The sequence below is a fragment of the Stenella coeruleoalba genome (assembly GCF_951394435.1).
Source record: "Stenella coeruleoalba genome assembly, chromosome: 17".
Lineage (NCBI taxonomy): Eukaryota > Metazoa > Chordata > Mammalia > Artiodactyla > Delphinidae > Stenella > Stenella coeruleoalba.
Window position 1 is genome coordinate 281,052 of NC_137163.1, and position 18,097 is coordinate 299,148.

The 18,097-nt window shown below is 57.2% G+C and overlaps 1 protein-coding gene across 5 annotated transcripts in view; it reads left to right on the forward strand.

Annotated features, from left to right (window-relative positions):
- The window catches only part of ARHGAP39 (Rho GTPase activating protein 39), a 73,138-nt gene that overhangs the window by 44,625 nt on the left and 10,416 nt on the right, over positions 1-18,097 (forward strand). For all 5 annotated transcript variants that reach the window (XR_013824426.1, XM_079901089.1, XM_079901092.1 and 2 more), the window contains exons 4-6: positions 4,558-4,641; positions 12,356-13,715; positions 15,559-16,120. Coding sequence is in view for 4 of the 5 variants with exons in the window: in XM_079901089.1 (XP_079757215.1) it covers positions 4,558-4,641; positions 12,356-13,715; positions 15,559-16,120 (2,006 nt within the window). In the remaining variant the exon portion in view is untranslated. The remainder of the gene's footprint in view (positions 1-4,557; positions 4,642-12,355; positions 13,716-15,558; positions 16,121-18,097) is intronic.

Genomic DNA, 18,097 nt, shown 5'->3' on the forward strand with positions numbered 1-18,097 from the left:
CTTTGTAGCCTAAATCCTGAATTTTTATAAATGATTTCGGGACTACTTCAAAAATTTCTGTTCTCTGTTAGGTCCAGAGTTCTCTGTGTGTTTGTTAGGTCCAATCTGTTAATTGTGTCAATTGAGTTTCTTACTAATTTTTTGTCTACCTGAGGTATCGATTCTGAGAGGTAAAGTCTCCCCACACGGTGGAACTGGTCTGCCCCTCCTTCCTGTCTCGCATTGCTGCTGCCTGTGTGTGGAAGCCGTGGGCCGGCTGCATATGGATTTGCAGTTAGGGGTCCTGCTGCGTTTTTGCTTTGTCGTTACGTTGTCTACCTGCTGATGTTTTTTGCCTTGAGGTGTGCTTTGGAACTGACGTCGGCCAGTTTCTCCGTGGTTAGTATTTGCCTCTGAACGGCAGTCCTTTCCCATGCGCTTTAGGTGTGTTTCTCATCAGTAACCTGTAGGGTTAGGGTCATGCTTCACCCATTCCATCACCTGTCCTTGGTCTGGCGGGATGGTTGCGGGGGTGCTTCCTGGGGATCCCTGATACGGCGAGAGGATGTGGTTTACCATCCTCGTATCCTCCAGGCCCAGGCTCTTCCTGTCATCCTTCTTCCTGCATCGTCCCCGAACTGCTCCACGCGTGTGTCCACCGCCCAGCGTGTTCCTGTGCACGGGGGGCTGTGGGCTATGCTCCCGCCGCAGGACACTGCTCTTAAGCTGCGTGCACCCTGCAGCCCGGGGCAGCCCTGCACCTCCTCCTCTGTGCCCGGGGCCCGGGTGGGAGCGTTTGGGGTGAGTGACCGGCAGGGCGGCCCTGGACCGGGCTTACCCAGCAGATCTGGTCAGGCAGAATCTCGCAGACGTGAATCGGCTGCTTCTGCCTTTCGCACACTTTCTTCTGGAGCTGCTGGCTGACTTCAGTGTGCAGGAGCCCTCACGGACCCCAGGGCTCAGCTCCTCCCCTCGGCGTGCCTGCTGACTGGTCCCTGGTGTCCTTGATTTTGACGCAACCAAATTTGCCATTATTTTCGCCTTATGGTTTTTCTTTTTCTTTTTTTTTTATAATAAATTTGTTTATTTATTTTTGGCTGCGTTGGGTCTTCGTTGCTGTGCACGGGTTTCTCAAGTTGCGGCGAGGTGAGCGGGGGCTGCTCTTGGTTCCGGTGCATGGGCTTCTCGTTGCAGTGGCTTCTCTTGTTGCGGAGCACGGGCTCTAGGCACACAGGCTTCAGTAGTTGCGGCGTGCAGGCTCAGTAGTTGTGGCTCGAGGGCTCTAGAGTGCAGGCTCAGTAGTTGGGGCGCACGGGCTTAGTTGCTCCGCGGCATGTGAGATCTTCCCGGACCAGGGCTCGAACCCATGTCCCCTGCATTGGCAGGCGGATTCTTAACCACTGCACCACCAGGGAAGCCTGTGGTTTGTTTTTAACGTTTTGCTTAGAAAGTTCTTTCTTGGCCTGGGCCCAGAGGTATTCGCTTATATGTCTTGTGTTAGCTTTATAGTTTTCTCTTCCGCGTGGAGGCCTAGGTCTGCCTGGTGCCACCTTCGCGTGTGGCCAGAAGGATCCTCGTTCCGTCTTGTCCCCGGCCCACCCGTGCCACACGCCACTTTCTCTCCCTGCAGCACCGTCAGTCTGCTCTTTGGGCACCACCCAAGCCTCGTGTGTGCTAGGAAGCGTCCCTGTCTCCTCTTTGTACTTAAGAGCATCTTAGCTAGTTGTGGGCTTTTCTTCTATCATTTAAATCCTAGAGTTCAGATTCCTCAGAAAACCCAGGGGGCTATTGCATGGACTACAGTATAGTGTAAACATAACTTTTTCTTTTCTTTTTTTTTTTTTTTTTGTGGTACGCAGGCCTCTCACTGTTGTGGCCTCTCCAGTTGCGGAGCACAGGTTCCGGACGCGCAGGCTCAGCGGCCATGGCTCATGGGCCCAGCCGCTCTGCGGCATGTGGGATCTTCCCAGACTGGGGCACGAACCCGTGTCCCCTGCATCGGCAGGCGGACTCTCAACCACTGTGCCGCCAGGGAAGCCCCTAAACATAACTTGTTTGCACTGAGATACCAGAACGTTCATGTGACTGGCTTTATTGTAGTGGTCTGGGACTAAACCTGCAGTACCTCTGAGGTTCACCAGTAGTTTGAGCTCAGAAAATATATCTGCTGCAAAACTGTGTGGGAATGGAGATCTTCTTGTTTTAATTTTTGTGGCACGGGAAGGAGATGATAGAACAGCCTCTGATATTATTTGTGACTCACGTTCACTGTAGTCAAGATGACTCTACTGCAGTCTCGGTATCTCATATAAGCTCTGTTTGCCTTATAATTTTAGGTTGAGTTCATTGAAAAACATTCTCAAATCTGAAAAAAAAAAACCCTCATATTCAATGTTTGATGATAGTGGTCGAGTAGAGGTTTTTCTCAAACAGAAAATTTCAGTCTAGGTCGTGAGTTTTTTAAAAAACTGCAGTAAAACTTTCCCCTTTCAAGCTGTTAAACTGTTGTGTAGTAGGTCAAGTCGGGATGTTTCGCTTCTATTTCTGACAAAAATCCCTGGAACTGGTGATGGCAAAGTCCAGGAGAGCAGAGGAAGTTCTCAGCCGATGCTGCTGTCTCATGACTCGTGATGGGTTTGGTGTGTTCTGCAGAGCACCTGCCAGTGAAGGGTACGGTGTGTACCCTTAAACACCCACCCTGGGCTTCCCTGGTGGCGCAGTGGTTGAGAGTCCGCCTGCCGATGCAGGGGACACGGGTTCGTGCCCCGGTCCGGGAAGATCCCACATGCCGTGGAACGGCTGGGCCCGTGAGCCATGGCCGCTGAGCCTGCGCGTCCGGAGCCTGTGCTCCACAACGGGAGAGGCCACAACAGTGAGAGGCTCGCGTACCGCAAACAAACAAAAAAAACACCCACCCTGTGCGGGCCTGTGGGTTCCCAGCTGAGCTTCTTCTGACATGCGTGTTTTAGCGTGATCAGTTGTTCACACATCTTAGCAGATTCCACTTCAGGTTGGGCTGCATTAGGTGTTTTCTCAGCTTCTTTGGCAGTACTTTCAGCTGCAGTTGCTCCACAGAGAGGATTCATGGAGGCCAGTTGCTCAGTCACTTCAGACTCAGTGTTGACTGCTTGAGTGAAGTAGCACCTGCAGAGCGGTGTCCGGAGCCCGGGGACCCTCTGATCCGTGGCTGCTGTCGCTGCTCTCACTGTCCTTGACTCTTCAAGACTGTCTGTGCCGAAAGGCTGGTAGTCCGACGCAGGTTTGTTTTCTCTGGCCGCATAACTTTCGCTGCTGCAGTCAACACAATTTAATAAACTCATCATTGGTGAACAGCATTCCTTGCTTTCCTTGCTTGGCTAACAAATGAGCCCCTTGGGAGCTTACTTGGTGTAAGGGTCCTTTTCGTTTTCATTTTGTGAAGTAATTCTGCTGCGATGAGGTTTCCATTTCGAACTCTGACTGTTGTGCACTTGGGGACGTTGCAGTGCTTCCAGCAGGGCTGTGTGTCCTACCGACCCAGCAGCAAAGAGCCCGCATGCCACCGCGCCTGAAAGGCATAACGGCGCATGCCCGCTCTCTTCGCGGTGTGGCATTGTGGATAGGCAGGGTAGTAAGAGCGTCAGTGAAATGTCATGGGTCGGCCATGCGTGTGGCACTCAGGCCAGTGAGGTGCAGCTGCATCGCCGGGCCTGCGCCACGCTGAGTGATGCAAGCACCTCCTGTGGTCTGTGCTGTGGCCACACACGTCACTGTTGCAGATGAGCGAATGGGACTGTGTTCCCACGTCGTGTTCCTGACGGACACTGCAATGTGAACCTCGTGTAGTTTTCACATTTCACACACAAAAAAATTTTAATATATAAACCATTCTTAGCTCACCTGCTATACAAAAACAGGCAGCAGGCTGGACGTGGCCCACAGGCTGTAGTTAGCTGCCCCTTGACCTGAAGGGGCGTGCAGGCTTCCTGGCATGGCCAGCCCACGGGGCCTGGTGGCCCGGCCCGAGCCCCTCTGTGTCCCCCTCCTCACCACCTGCTGCGTCTCAGCACAGTGGCCTCTTCCTGTTCCCGGGCTATGCCCAGCTCGACCCCTTGCCGGCCCACTTTCCTGTCCACAGCTCAGATGCACCCCCCTAGAGAGCCCTCCCTGCAGCTGTTTCCGGTCTGGTCCTACAGTGGCCTGAGGTTCTGGTTCGTTCTGCAGTGGACTGCACCCGGAGTGTGAGCCCTGTGGGAGCAGACGTGTGTCTGCCTCACCTGCCTCAGGTTGCAGCCCCGGCCCAGGCCCAGCCGCAGCTCATCGGCCGGAGCCCCAGCTCTGAGGTGGACCTGGGCTGTAGTGGGCTATCCCTGTAGGAGGGCGGTGGGCCTCCAGTCCGTTCAATCCGTTCCACGTTCCCAAGAAATACTCAGATCAGATGAAGGGGACGACTTTGTGGGCAGGAGCTGTGGATGAGAAACTAAAAGGACAGCACCCACATTCTGGAAAGTGAAAGAAAGGCGTGTTATTTTTGATGTATCGTGTTTCTAAATGGTTGCACTTCTGTTCACGTCTCCGTTTTATTTTGCTGTGTTTCAGCTCCTTGCCATCAGGAGGTCTTCTTGAGAAGGACTATGAGATTTACCAGGACTACAGTGCGGACGGCCACCTTCTCCACTGCAGGTAGGGCCCCTGCCTCAGGCCTGGCCCTGTCTCCTGACCCGGGGATGGTTTTCCTGGCAGCTCTTCGGTGAGCCGGAGGAGAGTCTGGCTCAGCAGGACGTGCACAGCACGCAAGGCCCTGCCCCAGCCAGTGGAACGTGAGGAGAGGTCGTCAGGGCCACCAGCGCCGGGGCAGAGTGGCCCCAGGCCCGCGTGGCAGCTGCCAGTCACTGCGCAGTTTGGGGAGCTGTTGAGTCCATGGTACCGGCCCTGGCCCCTGGCAGACTCCTCGGGGGCTCTTCAGCATGTGGTCTCCCTGGGAGCTCCGGGCCACACATCGGAGTGTTTCCCCGGCCACGTGGGGAAGACTGGTGCCAGCCGAAGGGAAGGGAGGAGGCTCGCCTCCCTCGGCCCTGGGTTGGCCTTGCAGGGCGTTGGGGTTTCTGGATACGACCCTCAGGACCCTGGGCACAGCAGCCGTCGGTCTGGGCAGGGGCCATCCCTTGGTCAGCTCGTGTGTCCAGGCTGGAGGGGGGCCGGGCCGGGTGCCCCCAGCACAGGCCAGCAGGATTCATGTGAATTGTGGAGGGATTTGCAGGTGCGAGGGGCCTCTGGCACTCTGCTCAGTTTAGAGATTGAGCTTGCAAGTGGTGACCGGGCTCGTTGATGTGGTAAGGGATCTGGGCCTGCGTGGGGCCAGTGGTGTGGTGGTGTCCACAGATGTGTTTTGTGGCCTCCCATGTTCTCCTCGGTAAAGGGGTGCGGTGGCTGACGGGCAGGGCCTCACCCCGGCTGCAGGGCAGGGCAGGTCCCCGGACGTGTTTCTTCCCGGGCAGTGAGTCCTGCTCTTGCCGGCTGCGCATCACAGCCCTGGGCCCTGCGGGACGCACGTGCCACGTGCTCTGTGGTGGCCCGGCACTGCCCTGGCCCTGCCATCCCGGTGCCACCTGGGCCGGGTGTGAGAGCAGCTCCCTCAGCCAGACAGAGCGGGAAGGACAGGGAGACTGTTGAGGAGGGGGGCCGTGTGCCAGCGGCTGTGCAGCCCGGTGCAGGGCATGTCAGGGGCCTGCGGTTTGCTGGGTGGTCAGAGGACCACGTGGCTCCGGTTTTCTGACGTGGTCTCTTCTTGTTGCGCGTGAGCTGCACCCGCATCTCGGGCAGAGGCTTCCCTCCAGACCCACGCGGCAGCCGTCCCAGCCCGCTTCCCTGCTGCCCTTTGCCGGTTCTGGGGGCCGCATGTGGAGCAGCGCTTCCCTGAGGAGGCGTCTCCTCCTTCTTTGGAGAACAGGCGACTGCCCTGAGCTGAGTGGAGGCCCCGCCCGCCCGCTCCAGCACTTCCCCGGGCGTGGGAGGCCGCCTCTCCCCTCGTGGCCGGAAGCCTTCTCGGAACAAGGGCGGCGTCTCTCGCCTGGGTGCCTCCGCCCGAGCAGAGCCAACAGGGGGTTAGGGGTCGAGAGAGAAGCATGGGACTCCTGGTCTGGGGAGCCATGAGGAGACGGAGGGGCCGGCGGGGCGGGAGGCTAGAGGGGGCGCGGTGGGGGCCCTGCGAGGCTGCGGGGCTGCGAGGGGCCGGCCTGTGGGGCAGGAAGTGAGGCCGCCTGCGCGGGGGCGGGTGGTTGAGGCCGGCGTCTGCTCTGTGACCCAGGCGGCCCTCGTTTCCCGTAAGACAGGGAGCCCGTGACCCCGGGGCCTGCCTTGGGGATGGAGTCAGAGGCTCCTGTGCGGGTGACCCGCCCTCAGCCAGGGGTGCTGTCTGCCGGGCACCGTCCTTCCTGCTGCCCCGTTCCGGCCTCTGCCCTGACTCGATGGAAGCCCTCTGGGCCCTGGAGTAGACTGTGCTCTGGACTCCGCCCGACACGACAACTCTCCCACACTCATTCCGCAGCCGCAGCCCCGCCACCCTCGCCCCGCAGAGGGGCGGGGTCCCTCCTGCCGAGGGGTGAAAAGATGTGCAAAATAACGCTTCCCAGTTGCTGAGTGTTTCCTGTGTGCCAGTGCTGAGCTCAGGACTTTATCGTATGCGCATCTGCACATCGTGTTTGAGCCTCGTAGGAACTGATGAGGACACGGGGACAGAGCCGGGAGGTGACTTCCCACAGCCTGCAGCCAGGGGACAATGGCCTGGAGTGCAGCCACAGATCTCTCCGACTCCAGAGCTGGCTCTCTGGGTCTGCTGCCCTCCGCCCTCCGCTCTGCCTGCTTGGCCTGGGGGGCAGGCCGGGAGCAGCCTCCGGCAACCGGGAGTGGAGCCCTGCTGCAGTCTGACTTCTCCCCTGGGTAATGAGGTCAGGCTGCAGGGTTTGGTCCTGGTCATGCTGGAGCAGGCTGCCCGGCCCGAGGCCTCTCACTCTCACCCTGACCACACATGCTGACCCTGGTTCTCTAAGTCCTGCCTCACCCACGCCCAGTAATTAGGACTCATGGCCTTATCCAGAAAGCCCCAGCCTCAGTCAGAGGATAAAGGCGGGGGACCAGACTACACAACTGGTTTCTTAAGACGCTTGGGATTTCTCCTTTCTGTGATGGTGGATTCACTTAACTGAGACCAGCCTGTACAACAAGAACAAAATAGACCAAATATTCCTGCAGGCATCCGAGGAGCCAGGACGTGTGGCCAAGGTCTGGCAGTCATTGCAGCCCAGCACACGTGTCACCTCCTCAGGAGCCACAGAGGGGACCTTGGCAGCATTCCATGTTTCTACTGGGACTCCTGAAAGGCTACACGAAGGCATAGGGTGAGCCATAAGTAGACCAGTCTTCGAATAGACGCCCGAATTCCAGTCAGCTCAGTCCCAGATGGGATTCAGGTGATCGATCTGCCCTTATCCCAGCTGCCTGCTAAGAAACAAAAGTAAACCAGAGCCTCAAATTATCTCAACAGTTTTCCATACACAGTCACCAGAATTTCAGTCTAAAATTGCCGGAACTGATTAGGAACAAAAGCAGATAGTAGAAACAGACCCACCAGAGGTCTATATTTTGGAGTCATCAGACACTCACTTTAATATGATTCATTTGTACAAGATACTAAATGGCAGTTTTTCCAAATCAAATAATTTCATCAACATAGATCACATGGGCTCCCCTGGTGGCACAGTGGTTGGGAGTCCGTCTGCCGATGCAGGGGACACGGGTTCGTGCCCCGGTCCGGGAGGATCCCACATGCCGCGGAGCGGCTGGGCCCGTGAGCCGTGGCCGCTGAGCCTGCGCGTCCGGAGCCTGTGCTCCGCAACGGGAGAGGCCACAACAGTGAGAGGCCCACGTACCGCAAAAAAAAAAAAAGAAAAGATAGATCACATTCTAGGCCATAAAACACAGCTTAACAAATTAAAAGAAAAGAAATAATACAGTATCTGCTCTCAGACCACAATGGAATTAAACTAGAAATCAGTAACAGAAAGATAGCTGGAAAACCCGCAGATACTTGCAGGTTAAACAACACACTTCTGAATATCACATGGGTCAAAGAAGAAATCTCAAGAGAAATTTTAAACTATTTTGAACTGAATAAAAATGAAAACACAACTTAAAATTTGTGGGGTGTGATAAAGGCAGTACTTAGAGGGAAATTTATATCAGTGCATATATTAGAAAAGTGCATATATTAGAAAAGAAGAAAGATCTAAAATCAATCACCCAAGTTTTCATTCTCGGAAACTAGGAGAAGATGAGCAAATTAAGTACAAAGTAAGCAGAAGAAAAGATAGATATTAAAAATTAGAGCAGAAATCAGTGAAATTGAAATAGGAAATTAATGGGAAAAAATCAATGAAATGAAAACCTGGTTCTTTGAAATGATGAATAAAACCAATAAGCAGTAAGTAGCCAGTCTAAGAAAAAGAGAGAAAGGACACAAATTATTAATATCAGGAATGAAAGAAGCGATATCACTAAAGATTCCTTGGACATTAGAAAGAAATACAGGGCATTCCCTGGTGGTTCAGTGGTTGGGACTCTGCGCCTTCACTGCTGAGGGCCCCAGGTTCGATCCTTGGTCAGGGAACTAGGATCCCGCAAGCTGCATGGCCAAAAAAACAAATAAAAATAAAGAAAATACAGGGATGCTATGAACAGCCCTGTGCACACAGACTTGATAACCTGGGTGAAATAAACCAATTCTTTAAAAGACACAGTCTGCCAAAACTCATATAACAAGAAATAGACGATCGGAATAGGTCTACATGTGTTAAAGAAGTTGAATCAATAATTAATAATCTTCCAAAACAGAAAGGACTAGGCCCAGATGGGTTCACTGGTGAGTTCTACCAAACATTTATGGAAGAAATTATAGCAGTTCTCTACAGTCTCTTTCAAAGGATAGAAGCAGAGGGAATACTTCCTAACTCATTCTATGAGGTCAGTATTACGCTAATATCAAAATTAGAAAAACACATTACAAGAAAATTACAGACCAGTCTCTCTCATGAACATGGATATAAAAATCCTCAACAAAATATTAGCAAATCAAATCCACCACTGTATAGAAAGAATTACACACCATGACCAAGTGGGATTTATCCTAGTTATGCAAGGTTGGTTCAACATTTGAGAATCAGTAATACTCCATTACATCAATAGGCCAAAGAAGAAAAATCCATGATCGTATCAGCCGATGCAGAAAAAGCATTTGGCAAAAATCCAACACCCATTCATGATTTAAAAAAAAAAAACCCTCAGTAAACTAGGAACTAGAGAGGAACTTCCTTAACCTGATGAAGAATTTCTATAAAAAATTTACAGCCAACATCACACTTAGGAGTGAGAAGGTCAAAGCGTTCCCACTAAGACCAGGAGCAAGACGAGGGTTTCCCTTCTGACCTCTGCTTTTCAGCATCGTATTGGAAGTCCTTGCTAATGCAGTAACACAAGAAAAAGAAATAAAAGGTATACGGATTGGGAAGGAAAAAATAAAACTGTCCCTGTCTACAGATGACATGATCATCTATGTAGAAAATCCTAAAGAATTGACAAACTCCTAGAACTAAGTGATTATAGCAAGGTTGTAGGATATAAGCTAAACATACAGAAGTCAATTGCTTTCCTATATACTAGCAATGAACAAGTGGAATTTGAAGTTAAAATCAATAGCATTGACATTAATATCCCCCCCCAAATGAAACAGGTATAAATCTAACAAAATATGTGAAAAATCTATGTGAGAAAAACTGTAAAATTCTGATGAGAGATATCAAGGGAGAACTAAGTAAATGGAGTAAGATGTCACCTCTTCCCAACTTGATCTATATGTTCAGTGCAGTCTCAGTCAGCATCCCAGCAGGTTGTTCTGTGGATATTGACAAAGCGATAATAAAATTTCTATGGAAAACACACCATTGTAAAGCAATTATACTCCAATAAAGATGTTAAAAAAAATTTCTATGGAGAGGCAAAAGACACAGAACAGCCAACACAATATTCAAGGAGAACAAAGTTGGAGGACTAATACTCCCCGAGTTCAAGACTTACTATAAAGCTACCATCATCACGACAGTGTGGTATTGGTAAAAGAATAGATAGATAAATAGAATAGACTGGAGAAACAACCAATAGACCCCCATAAATATAGTCAAGTAATCTTTGACAAAGGGGCAAAGGCAATGCAACGGAGCAAAGATGGTCTCTTCAACAGATGGTGCTGGAACAACTGAACGTTCACAGGCAAGGAAATGAATCTGGACACATTCCTTACACCCTTCATGGAAATTAACTCAAAATGGATCACAGACCTAAATGTAAAACACAAAACTAACTCCTAGAAGGTAACAGAGGAGAAAACCCAGATGACCTTGGGTTTGGCAGTGACTTTTTAGGTACAACGTGCAAGGCATGATTCATGAAAGAAACAATTGATAAGCCGGACTTCATTAAAATTAAAAATTTCTGCTCTGCGAAAGACAGTGTCAAGCGAATGAGCAGACAAGCCATAGACTGGGAGAAAATGTTTGCAAAAGACACAAATGATAAAGGACTGTTATCTGAAATATACAAAGAACTCTTAAACCCCAGCAGTAAGAAAACAACCTGATTTTAAAATGGGCCAAAGGGACTCCCCTCGTGGCACAGTGGTTAAGAATCCGCCCGCCAGTGCAGGGGACACAGGTTCAAGCCCTGGTCCGGGAAGATCCCACATGCCACAGAGCAACTAAGCCCGTGCGCCACAACTACTGAGCCTGTGTTCTAGAGCCCGCGAGCCACAACTACTGAGCCCACGCACCTAGAGCCCGTGCTCCACAACTACTGAGCCTTGCTCTAGAGCCCACGAGCCACAGCTACTGAGCCCACGAGCCACAACTACTGAGCCCGCGTGCCTGGAGCCCGTGCTCCGCAACAAGAGAAGCCACCACAACGGGAAGCCCGCGCACCGCAACGAAGAGTACCCCGGCTCGCCGCAACTAGAGAAAGCCCGCACACAGCAACAAAGATCCAATGCGGCCGACAAATTAAATAAATAAATAAATAAATAAATAAATAAATAATGTAAAAGGAAAATCTTTAAAGCAGCCAGGAGTCTCTTGGGGTGGGGGAGCAGGTGGCAGAGGATAGCTCCACTCATCTCTCTGGGACTTGGTCCGGCCCGTCGTGGCTGGTACAGCTGTGGGACGTGGTGCAGACCTTCAGTGGGCGGATATGGTGTGTGGTCAAGTCCGTGTATCCCGAGGGGCAGTGTCACTCATGTCACCAGGCAAGTGAGGCTCAGAAGAGGCTGAGCGTCTTGGGTGGCCCCCTGCGCTCGGTGGCAAGGCCGTGATTTGGGCCCCACAGCTCCCCAGCTCTCCCTTAGCCTGATGCAGGCTTTCTCAGGAACTGGGGGACAGTTGTATTGTCTCTGTCAGGTGCAGAGTGCCGACTGTGTGTGTGGGCAGTCAGAGGAGGGCAGTTAGCCTTTTTGGAGTTCACAGGAGCCTCTGTGGTTGAAATCCAAGGCCTGAGATGCTGATGCACAAGGGATGTGTTGGCCACCCCTGGTAGGAACACAGGCAGGTGCCGAGGCCGGGAGTGAGGCCTGCAGGGCAGTACTCATCGATTCCAAAGCCAGAGAGGCCCCTGGGAGGTCCCCCTCCTGGCTCTTCCTTACAGAAATAGTTCTGTGCCTGGTTCTAGCGTGGGACCAGAGCAGAGACACTCACAGAGGCCCTGGCAGGGAGTGTTGCCGTGGGCAGCAGCTGGGGTCTGGGGGAAGCTCCCGGATCAGGAGAGCCCCCAGAGGGGAAGGCTGCAGGGAAATGTGTGAGGGGAGTTCCCAGGCCAGGAGGGCAGCTTACTCTAGGCTGCAGTGACCAGAGGTCAGGGCCTATGAAGAGTGCAGAGCTCGCTGCTGGGAGCCCCAGGAGGCACCAGGCCCCCACAGCCTGCAGCCCCCGGGGGGCGGGTTTGAAGAGGACAGTGAGAAATGACCAGGCCTCTGGGCCCTGACCTCAGACACCCATGAGGTCAGCAGGTGGGTAATGGGTCCAGGCTGGCAAAGGGGTCAGATTTCCTCCTCTCCTCGGTAACCTGTTCCCCCCAGGACCTCCTCAGGTAACCTGACCCCCCCAAGACCTCCCTGGGTAACCTGTTCCCCCCCAGGACTTCCCCAGGTAACCTGCCCCCCCCAGGACCTCCCCGGGTAACCTGCCCCCCCCCAAGACCTCCCTGGGTAACCTGTTCCCCCCAGGACTTCCCCAGGTAACCTGCCCACCCCCAGGACCTCCCCAGGTAACCTGTACTGCACCGCCCCCCCCCCCGCCCCCACCAGGACCTCCTCGCTCCGCTGGAACTCGGGCACCAAGGAGCGCATGCTCATCAAAGTTGCCGACAGGGAGCCCAGCTTCCTTTCCCCCCAGGGCAACGGCTACCCCCTGGACAGCCAGCCCAGGGGTCGCTCCCGCAGACCCTCTGGGGGACAGCACTCGCCCAGCCTACAGACCTTCACCTCCGACGCGGACGGCCCTGTCTTCTTCTCAGAGCGGAGGCCGTCACCCTTCCTGAAGAGGGCTGAGCTGGGGAGCTGCTCCCCACTGCTGGCCCAGCCCCGCAAGCCCGCCGCCGACTCTCAGCCGTCCTCCCCGCGTTACGCCTACGAGCCCCCCCTCTACGAAGAGCCCCCCGTGGAGTACCAGGCCCCCATCTATGACGAGCCCCCCATGGATGTGCAGTTTGAGGCCGGCGGGGGCTATCAGGCCAGCTCGCCTCGGCGGTCTCCCAGCCGCAAGCCGCCGAAGCAGGCCTCGGCGTCGCCCTACCAGCAGCTGGTGCTCACCAGGCAGAAGTGCCCCGAGCGCTACCTGAGCCTGGAGTACAGCCCGGCTGGCAAGGAGTATGTCCGCCAGCTGGTGTATGTGGAGCAGGCCGGCTCCAGCCCCAAGCTGCGCGCGGGCCCGAGGCACAAGTACTCACCCCACCCGGGCGGCGGCTCCCTCTCCCTGCAGCCCAGCCCTTGCCTGCTGCGCGACCAGCGCCTGGGGGTCACGTCCGGGGACTACAGCAGCATGGAGGGGCCCGAGCTGCGGTCCGCCCAGCCGCCCATGCCACTACCCCAGGCCCAGGACGATGCCATGTCCTGGTCCAGCCAGCAGGACACCATGTCCTCAACGGGCTGCTCCCCCAGCACACGAAAGAGGAAGAGCAGGAACCCCTCTGCGTGCCACACCCCCAGCGCCCTGCCCACCGAGGGCCCCGGGGACCGCGACCCGCTTGGCCAGCAGCCCCTGACCGAGGAGCGGCCCCTGTGCAGCCCCAGCCTGGCGCCCACAAGACGTGCAGAGGGCGAGGCGCATGAGGGGGATGGGACCCGGGGCGAGGCCGAGCCCTTCCTGGCTCAGGCCCGGCTGGCCTGGGAGGCACAGCAGGCCCGCTTGCACATGAAGCAGAGGGGCAGCTGGGACTCACAGCAGGACGGCTCGGGCTACGAGAGCGACGGGGCCGTGCCGCTGCCCATGCCTGGGCCTGTGGTGCGCGCCTTCAGCGAGGATGAGGCGCTGGCCCAGCAGGAGAGCAAAAAGCACTGGCAGAGGGCCGCCTCGGACCGGCTCGCCTTCCCCCAGGCCCTGCTCGAGAAGAGCGTGTCTGTGCAGACCAGCCTGGCCTCCCCGGAGCCCTACCTCCACCCCTCTCAGGTAGGGGCCGGGCCGCGGCCGGGTCCCCGGGCAGGGGTGGTGTGGCCTCACGGTTCCCAGCAGGCGTGAGTGAGGACAGACGGTAGATGCCCCCCAGGCTTCTGCCAGCACGGGGGTCTCTTACCTCGGCTGCTGGCCAGGCCCCGCAGTGCTGCCACGTCACCAGGGGGCTAGAGGCCATGTCCTGATTCCAGGCCACAGAGGCCGCCACCTGCCCACTGAGCCCTGAGCCTCTGTTCTTCCACCTGTGAATGGCTCTCAGGTGAGGAGCTGTGCAGGTAGAGCACAAGGCGCTCCTTGGGTGGCTCAGAGCCTGGGGTCAGGACACATTCAGCAAGCCCCAGGTGGCTCCCAGAACCCCACACTGCAGCTGGAGCCAAGGCAGAAGCCCAGCCTGCGGTGTCTTCCCTGCTCAGTGCTGGGCGTGGGCATCCATCAGGCCCTCGGGATCCTTGTGCACCTGCTGTCCCGGTTGCGAGCAAGGAGCATGGTGCCCAGGGCTTGGTGTGGCCCAGTATCCTCGTTCTCACCTCCTGGTCCCTGACCTTCCACACCAGTCTGCTGCCTGAAGCCAAGGCTGAGGGTCTGCCCTGGCCTCTGCTCAGAGCTGGCAGTGGCCACAGGGCCTCCCGGGGTCAGGATCCTCATGTCCACCCCCAGTCCTGGTGGGGAAGACATGCCCAAGAACTACGGCATCTTAGGTGGCCAGCATCCCCCGGGGCACTTAGTGTTCCTCCAGACTGGAGAGCTCAGAGCAGCATTTCTGTCTGTGGCTTGTAACACAGGAGGACATCAGGACAGATGGGAAGAGGCGGGGGGGCAGGTGGTAGGTGGAGTGTGAACAGCTGCGTCCTGGGGCACCCGGCTCCCAGCGTGTGACCTGGACAGCAGGACGCGTGGGCTCCAGGGGCCTGACCGAGGTCCACTCCTGGCGCTGCCCAGGGAGGTACCTTCCCTGCTTTCAAGACCAAGGGTTGGGGAGGCCAGCACGGGTTTGGGGACGAGAGCCCACCTCCCAGACAGAGGGGACAGGAGCCCCTAAAGAGTGTTGAGTGAGGGGCTGTTATCTGAGTGCAGGTACCTGGAGGCTGTTGGTGGCGGGGGTGGGGGTGGGGGTGCGGCTTGGGGCAACGCTCTCCCTTCCCAGCATCACGGGAGCGGAGGGCCGCAGCCCACGGCCCTCTCAGGCCTGGCTCTGCCCCTCTGCATGGCGTCGCTCTTCCCGATGCCCGAGACTCCAAACGCGATCTTTGTTGGGGAAAAGGGTGCAGCCGTTGTGGCCCAGAGACATTGGTTTCTCTGTCAAATGTTACATCTGGGGGTTTCTGCTGCTTTGTGGGGCTGACCTTCCATCTGAACCAGCAGAAGCCAAACAGCCGCGGCAAGGCCAGTAGGAGGCAGCACCTTCCTGCATCCACGCACGGTCCAGCTCCCTGCCTGGGGAGAGCCCTGTGAGCACTGGGGATGCAGCGTCCCCGGGCCCTCTCCTACCTGGGGCTACGGCAGCCCAAGAAGCTGACGAGACACGTGCGCGGCTCCCTCCTGCCCCCAGACCCATGCTGGCCACCCCCAAACCTCGGTCTCCAGACCAGGGCAGGCACCTCCCGGAGGCCAAGCCCGCAGGGTAAAAGTCAGAGGGAGGGCTCCTCTGGGTCCCTGTTAGACCAGTACAAGGTGCAGAGCTGGAAGCCCAGGCCCGGCCTCACCCCGCCCCACCCCGCCCCGCCCAGGCCTCTTTCCTACAGCAGCTTCAGGTCCCGCTTGGGGTAGGGGGGGCCACATCTCTCACCTGGCTGGGTCACGTGGGGCCCCCACCCCCTCACAGCCCCCCTGTCCTCCCCAGTCTGAGGACCTCGGCACCTGCGCCCAGTTCGAGAGCAGCCGGCAGACCCGGAGCGTGATGCCCAGCGCCAGCTGCGTGTTCCCCACCTTCACACTTCGCAAGCCGTCCTCGGAGACCGACATCGAGAACTGGGCCTCCAAGCACTTCAACAAACACACGCAGGGCCTCTTCCGGCGGAAGGTGTCCATCGCCAACATGCTGGCGTGGAGCAGCGAGTCCATCAAGAAGCCCATGATCGTGACCAGCGACCGCCACGTGAAGAAGGAGGCCTGTGAGGTCTTCAAGCTGATCCAGATGTACATGGGCGACCGGCGCGCCAAGGCCGACCCGCTGCACGTGGCCCTGGAGATCGCCACCAAGGGCTGGAGCGTGCAGGGCCTGCGGGACGAGCTCTACATCCAGCTGTGCCGGCAGACCACCGAGAACTTCCGCCTCGAGAGCCTGGCCCGCGGCTGGGAGCTCATGGCCATCTGCCTGGCCTTCTTCCCGCCCACGCCCAAGTTCCACTCCTACCTGGAGGGCTACATCTACCGGCACATGGACCCCGTCAACGACACCAAAGGTAAGACCCAGACAGGACCCCTGGGCTCTGCCACCAGCTCAATACAGGCTGCGGCTAGAGCTTCCGTCTGCGCTGGGTGGCACCTGGCAGCAGCAGGTACACAAACACAGCATCTCGCGGAGGGGCACGTCCTTGGCCTCCCCTGGGATGCGGGGTCCTCAGGCAGCCCCTTCTCAGCACTGAGGCCCTGAGAAGAGCCACAGGCAGTGGAGGCACAGGGTCCCTCCCTGGCCACGGGCTGACAGGTGGGGGTCTGCGTGAGGACCCATTGCACCCATGTCTCGCCAGCCGGCATCCACTCCACTCTGAGGCTACCGTCCTGGTCACCCTGCCTGACGAGGGCAGGGAGGCCAGTCAGCCTGTGTGCACTTGCAGCGTTTGCCCTGGCCGGGCTCACACTATGCCTTGTGGCCATCGCAGGGGGGCTTCTGAGGGCGGTGAGGGACGTGGGCGCCCTGGCCCAGCGCTGGGTCTGAGGGGTCTGTGCCATAGGCTGTTGAGGTGCTGTGAGCTGAGCTGGCCTGAGCCGCCTCAGGCGTGCAGAGGTTGGGACCACCATGGACAGCAGCCTGCTGACGGCTGCCTGGGGTTCCTGAAGGCCACGCGTCAGGTCTGTGTGGGCCCTGGCTTGGCCTTCCTTGGGGAGGACTCTGGGCCACGGTCCCGCCAGCCCGGCGGTGCTCGCCTTGGGCTGGGCAGAGTGAGCATGGGGATGGAGCTGCAGGCAGCGCCTGCCAGCGCAGCAGGCCGTCTGCCGCCCGTGTCCGTGTCCGTGAGTGTCTGCCGTGCCCAAGATTGCTCGGTGGGAGCGGCCAGCCATGCTGGTCTAGCCAGGGCTTTGCCCCAGCCCAGGTGTGGGGGGCTGAGGCCTGTGCACACAGTGATGAGGGCTGCAGGGCAGTGGGGGGCCCGGGGAAGGTGTGTGAAGCGTAGGCACCGTCCAGCACACCAGCCGTTTAGGGGCAGATCTTGGAAGCCGTGAAATGTTTGCTCAGGCTTGCAGTTTTTGAAGCAGGATCGCGAACACTGCAGACGGGTCTCCCCAGGGGGCTCCCTGGACGAAGCGGGCAGCCTGGACCTGCCTCTGTCTTCTCAGACCTTCCCAGGAGCAGGTGGGCCCCCAGTGGCTTCATGGTTCCCCTCAGCCTCTTCCAAAAAGGTCTTGAAACGTCCCTGCCGTGAGCTGGAGGTTTGGAAGTGTGTGTCCGCCGCTCAGCACGCAGCCCTCGGGGGCCCCAGGAGTGCTTGCTGAGTGAAAGGTGAGTGAGCCGCGGACAGAGGCCAGAGGCTCCAGGCTGTGCCCGCTCTGGCCGGGGCGTCCATGGAGAGCTGGACGTTGCGGTTTTGCACGGAGGTCAGTGCACTTTCGCCCTAGTGTCTGTGCGATAGGAGCCAGACTGAGAGAACTGAGCTGCAGCCTGGTAGTCATGGTTTTGAGGCCCCGGTGGTCTCTGCCCACAGACCGCACTGGGTCTGTGTGGTCCCGCTAGCAGGGTTCTGTGTCTGTGGGATCTGGTCTTACATCTGTGGCACAGGGTTGCCCTCCAGCCAAAGCCCTGTCTCCAGCCCTGAGACCCACTCCTGGGTGGGCGTTTTCTGCCAGGCCCTGCTCGTCACTGAGCCCAGAGGAGAGGCCTCGATCTCCCTCCCACCGGCCCCTGTCAAGAACATGGGTGCCGGCTGCCAGTCAGGAGGGCAGGCCCCATCAGCCCAGAAGACCTAGCCTGTGCTTAGAAAAAGGAAATGCAGTCCATCCTGGGAGCACCAACGGGGGCAGAGCTGAGCTGGCTCCCGTGTGTGGGGCCTCACCCTGAACCACGCTGCCTGCCTTGGCCTCAGAAGCGCTTGATTCATCTGCCAGCACGTGTTTGACATCTGCTGTGTGGTCACCACTCCGAGGGAACAAGGTACCGCACGGTGAACCCCAATTCACGTGACCCCACCCCCTGCCTTAGCCTCGGCTCGCACGTGGTCACA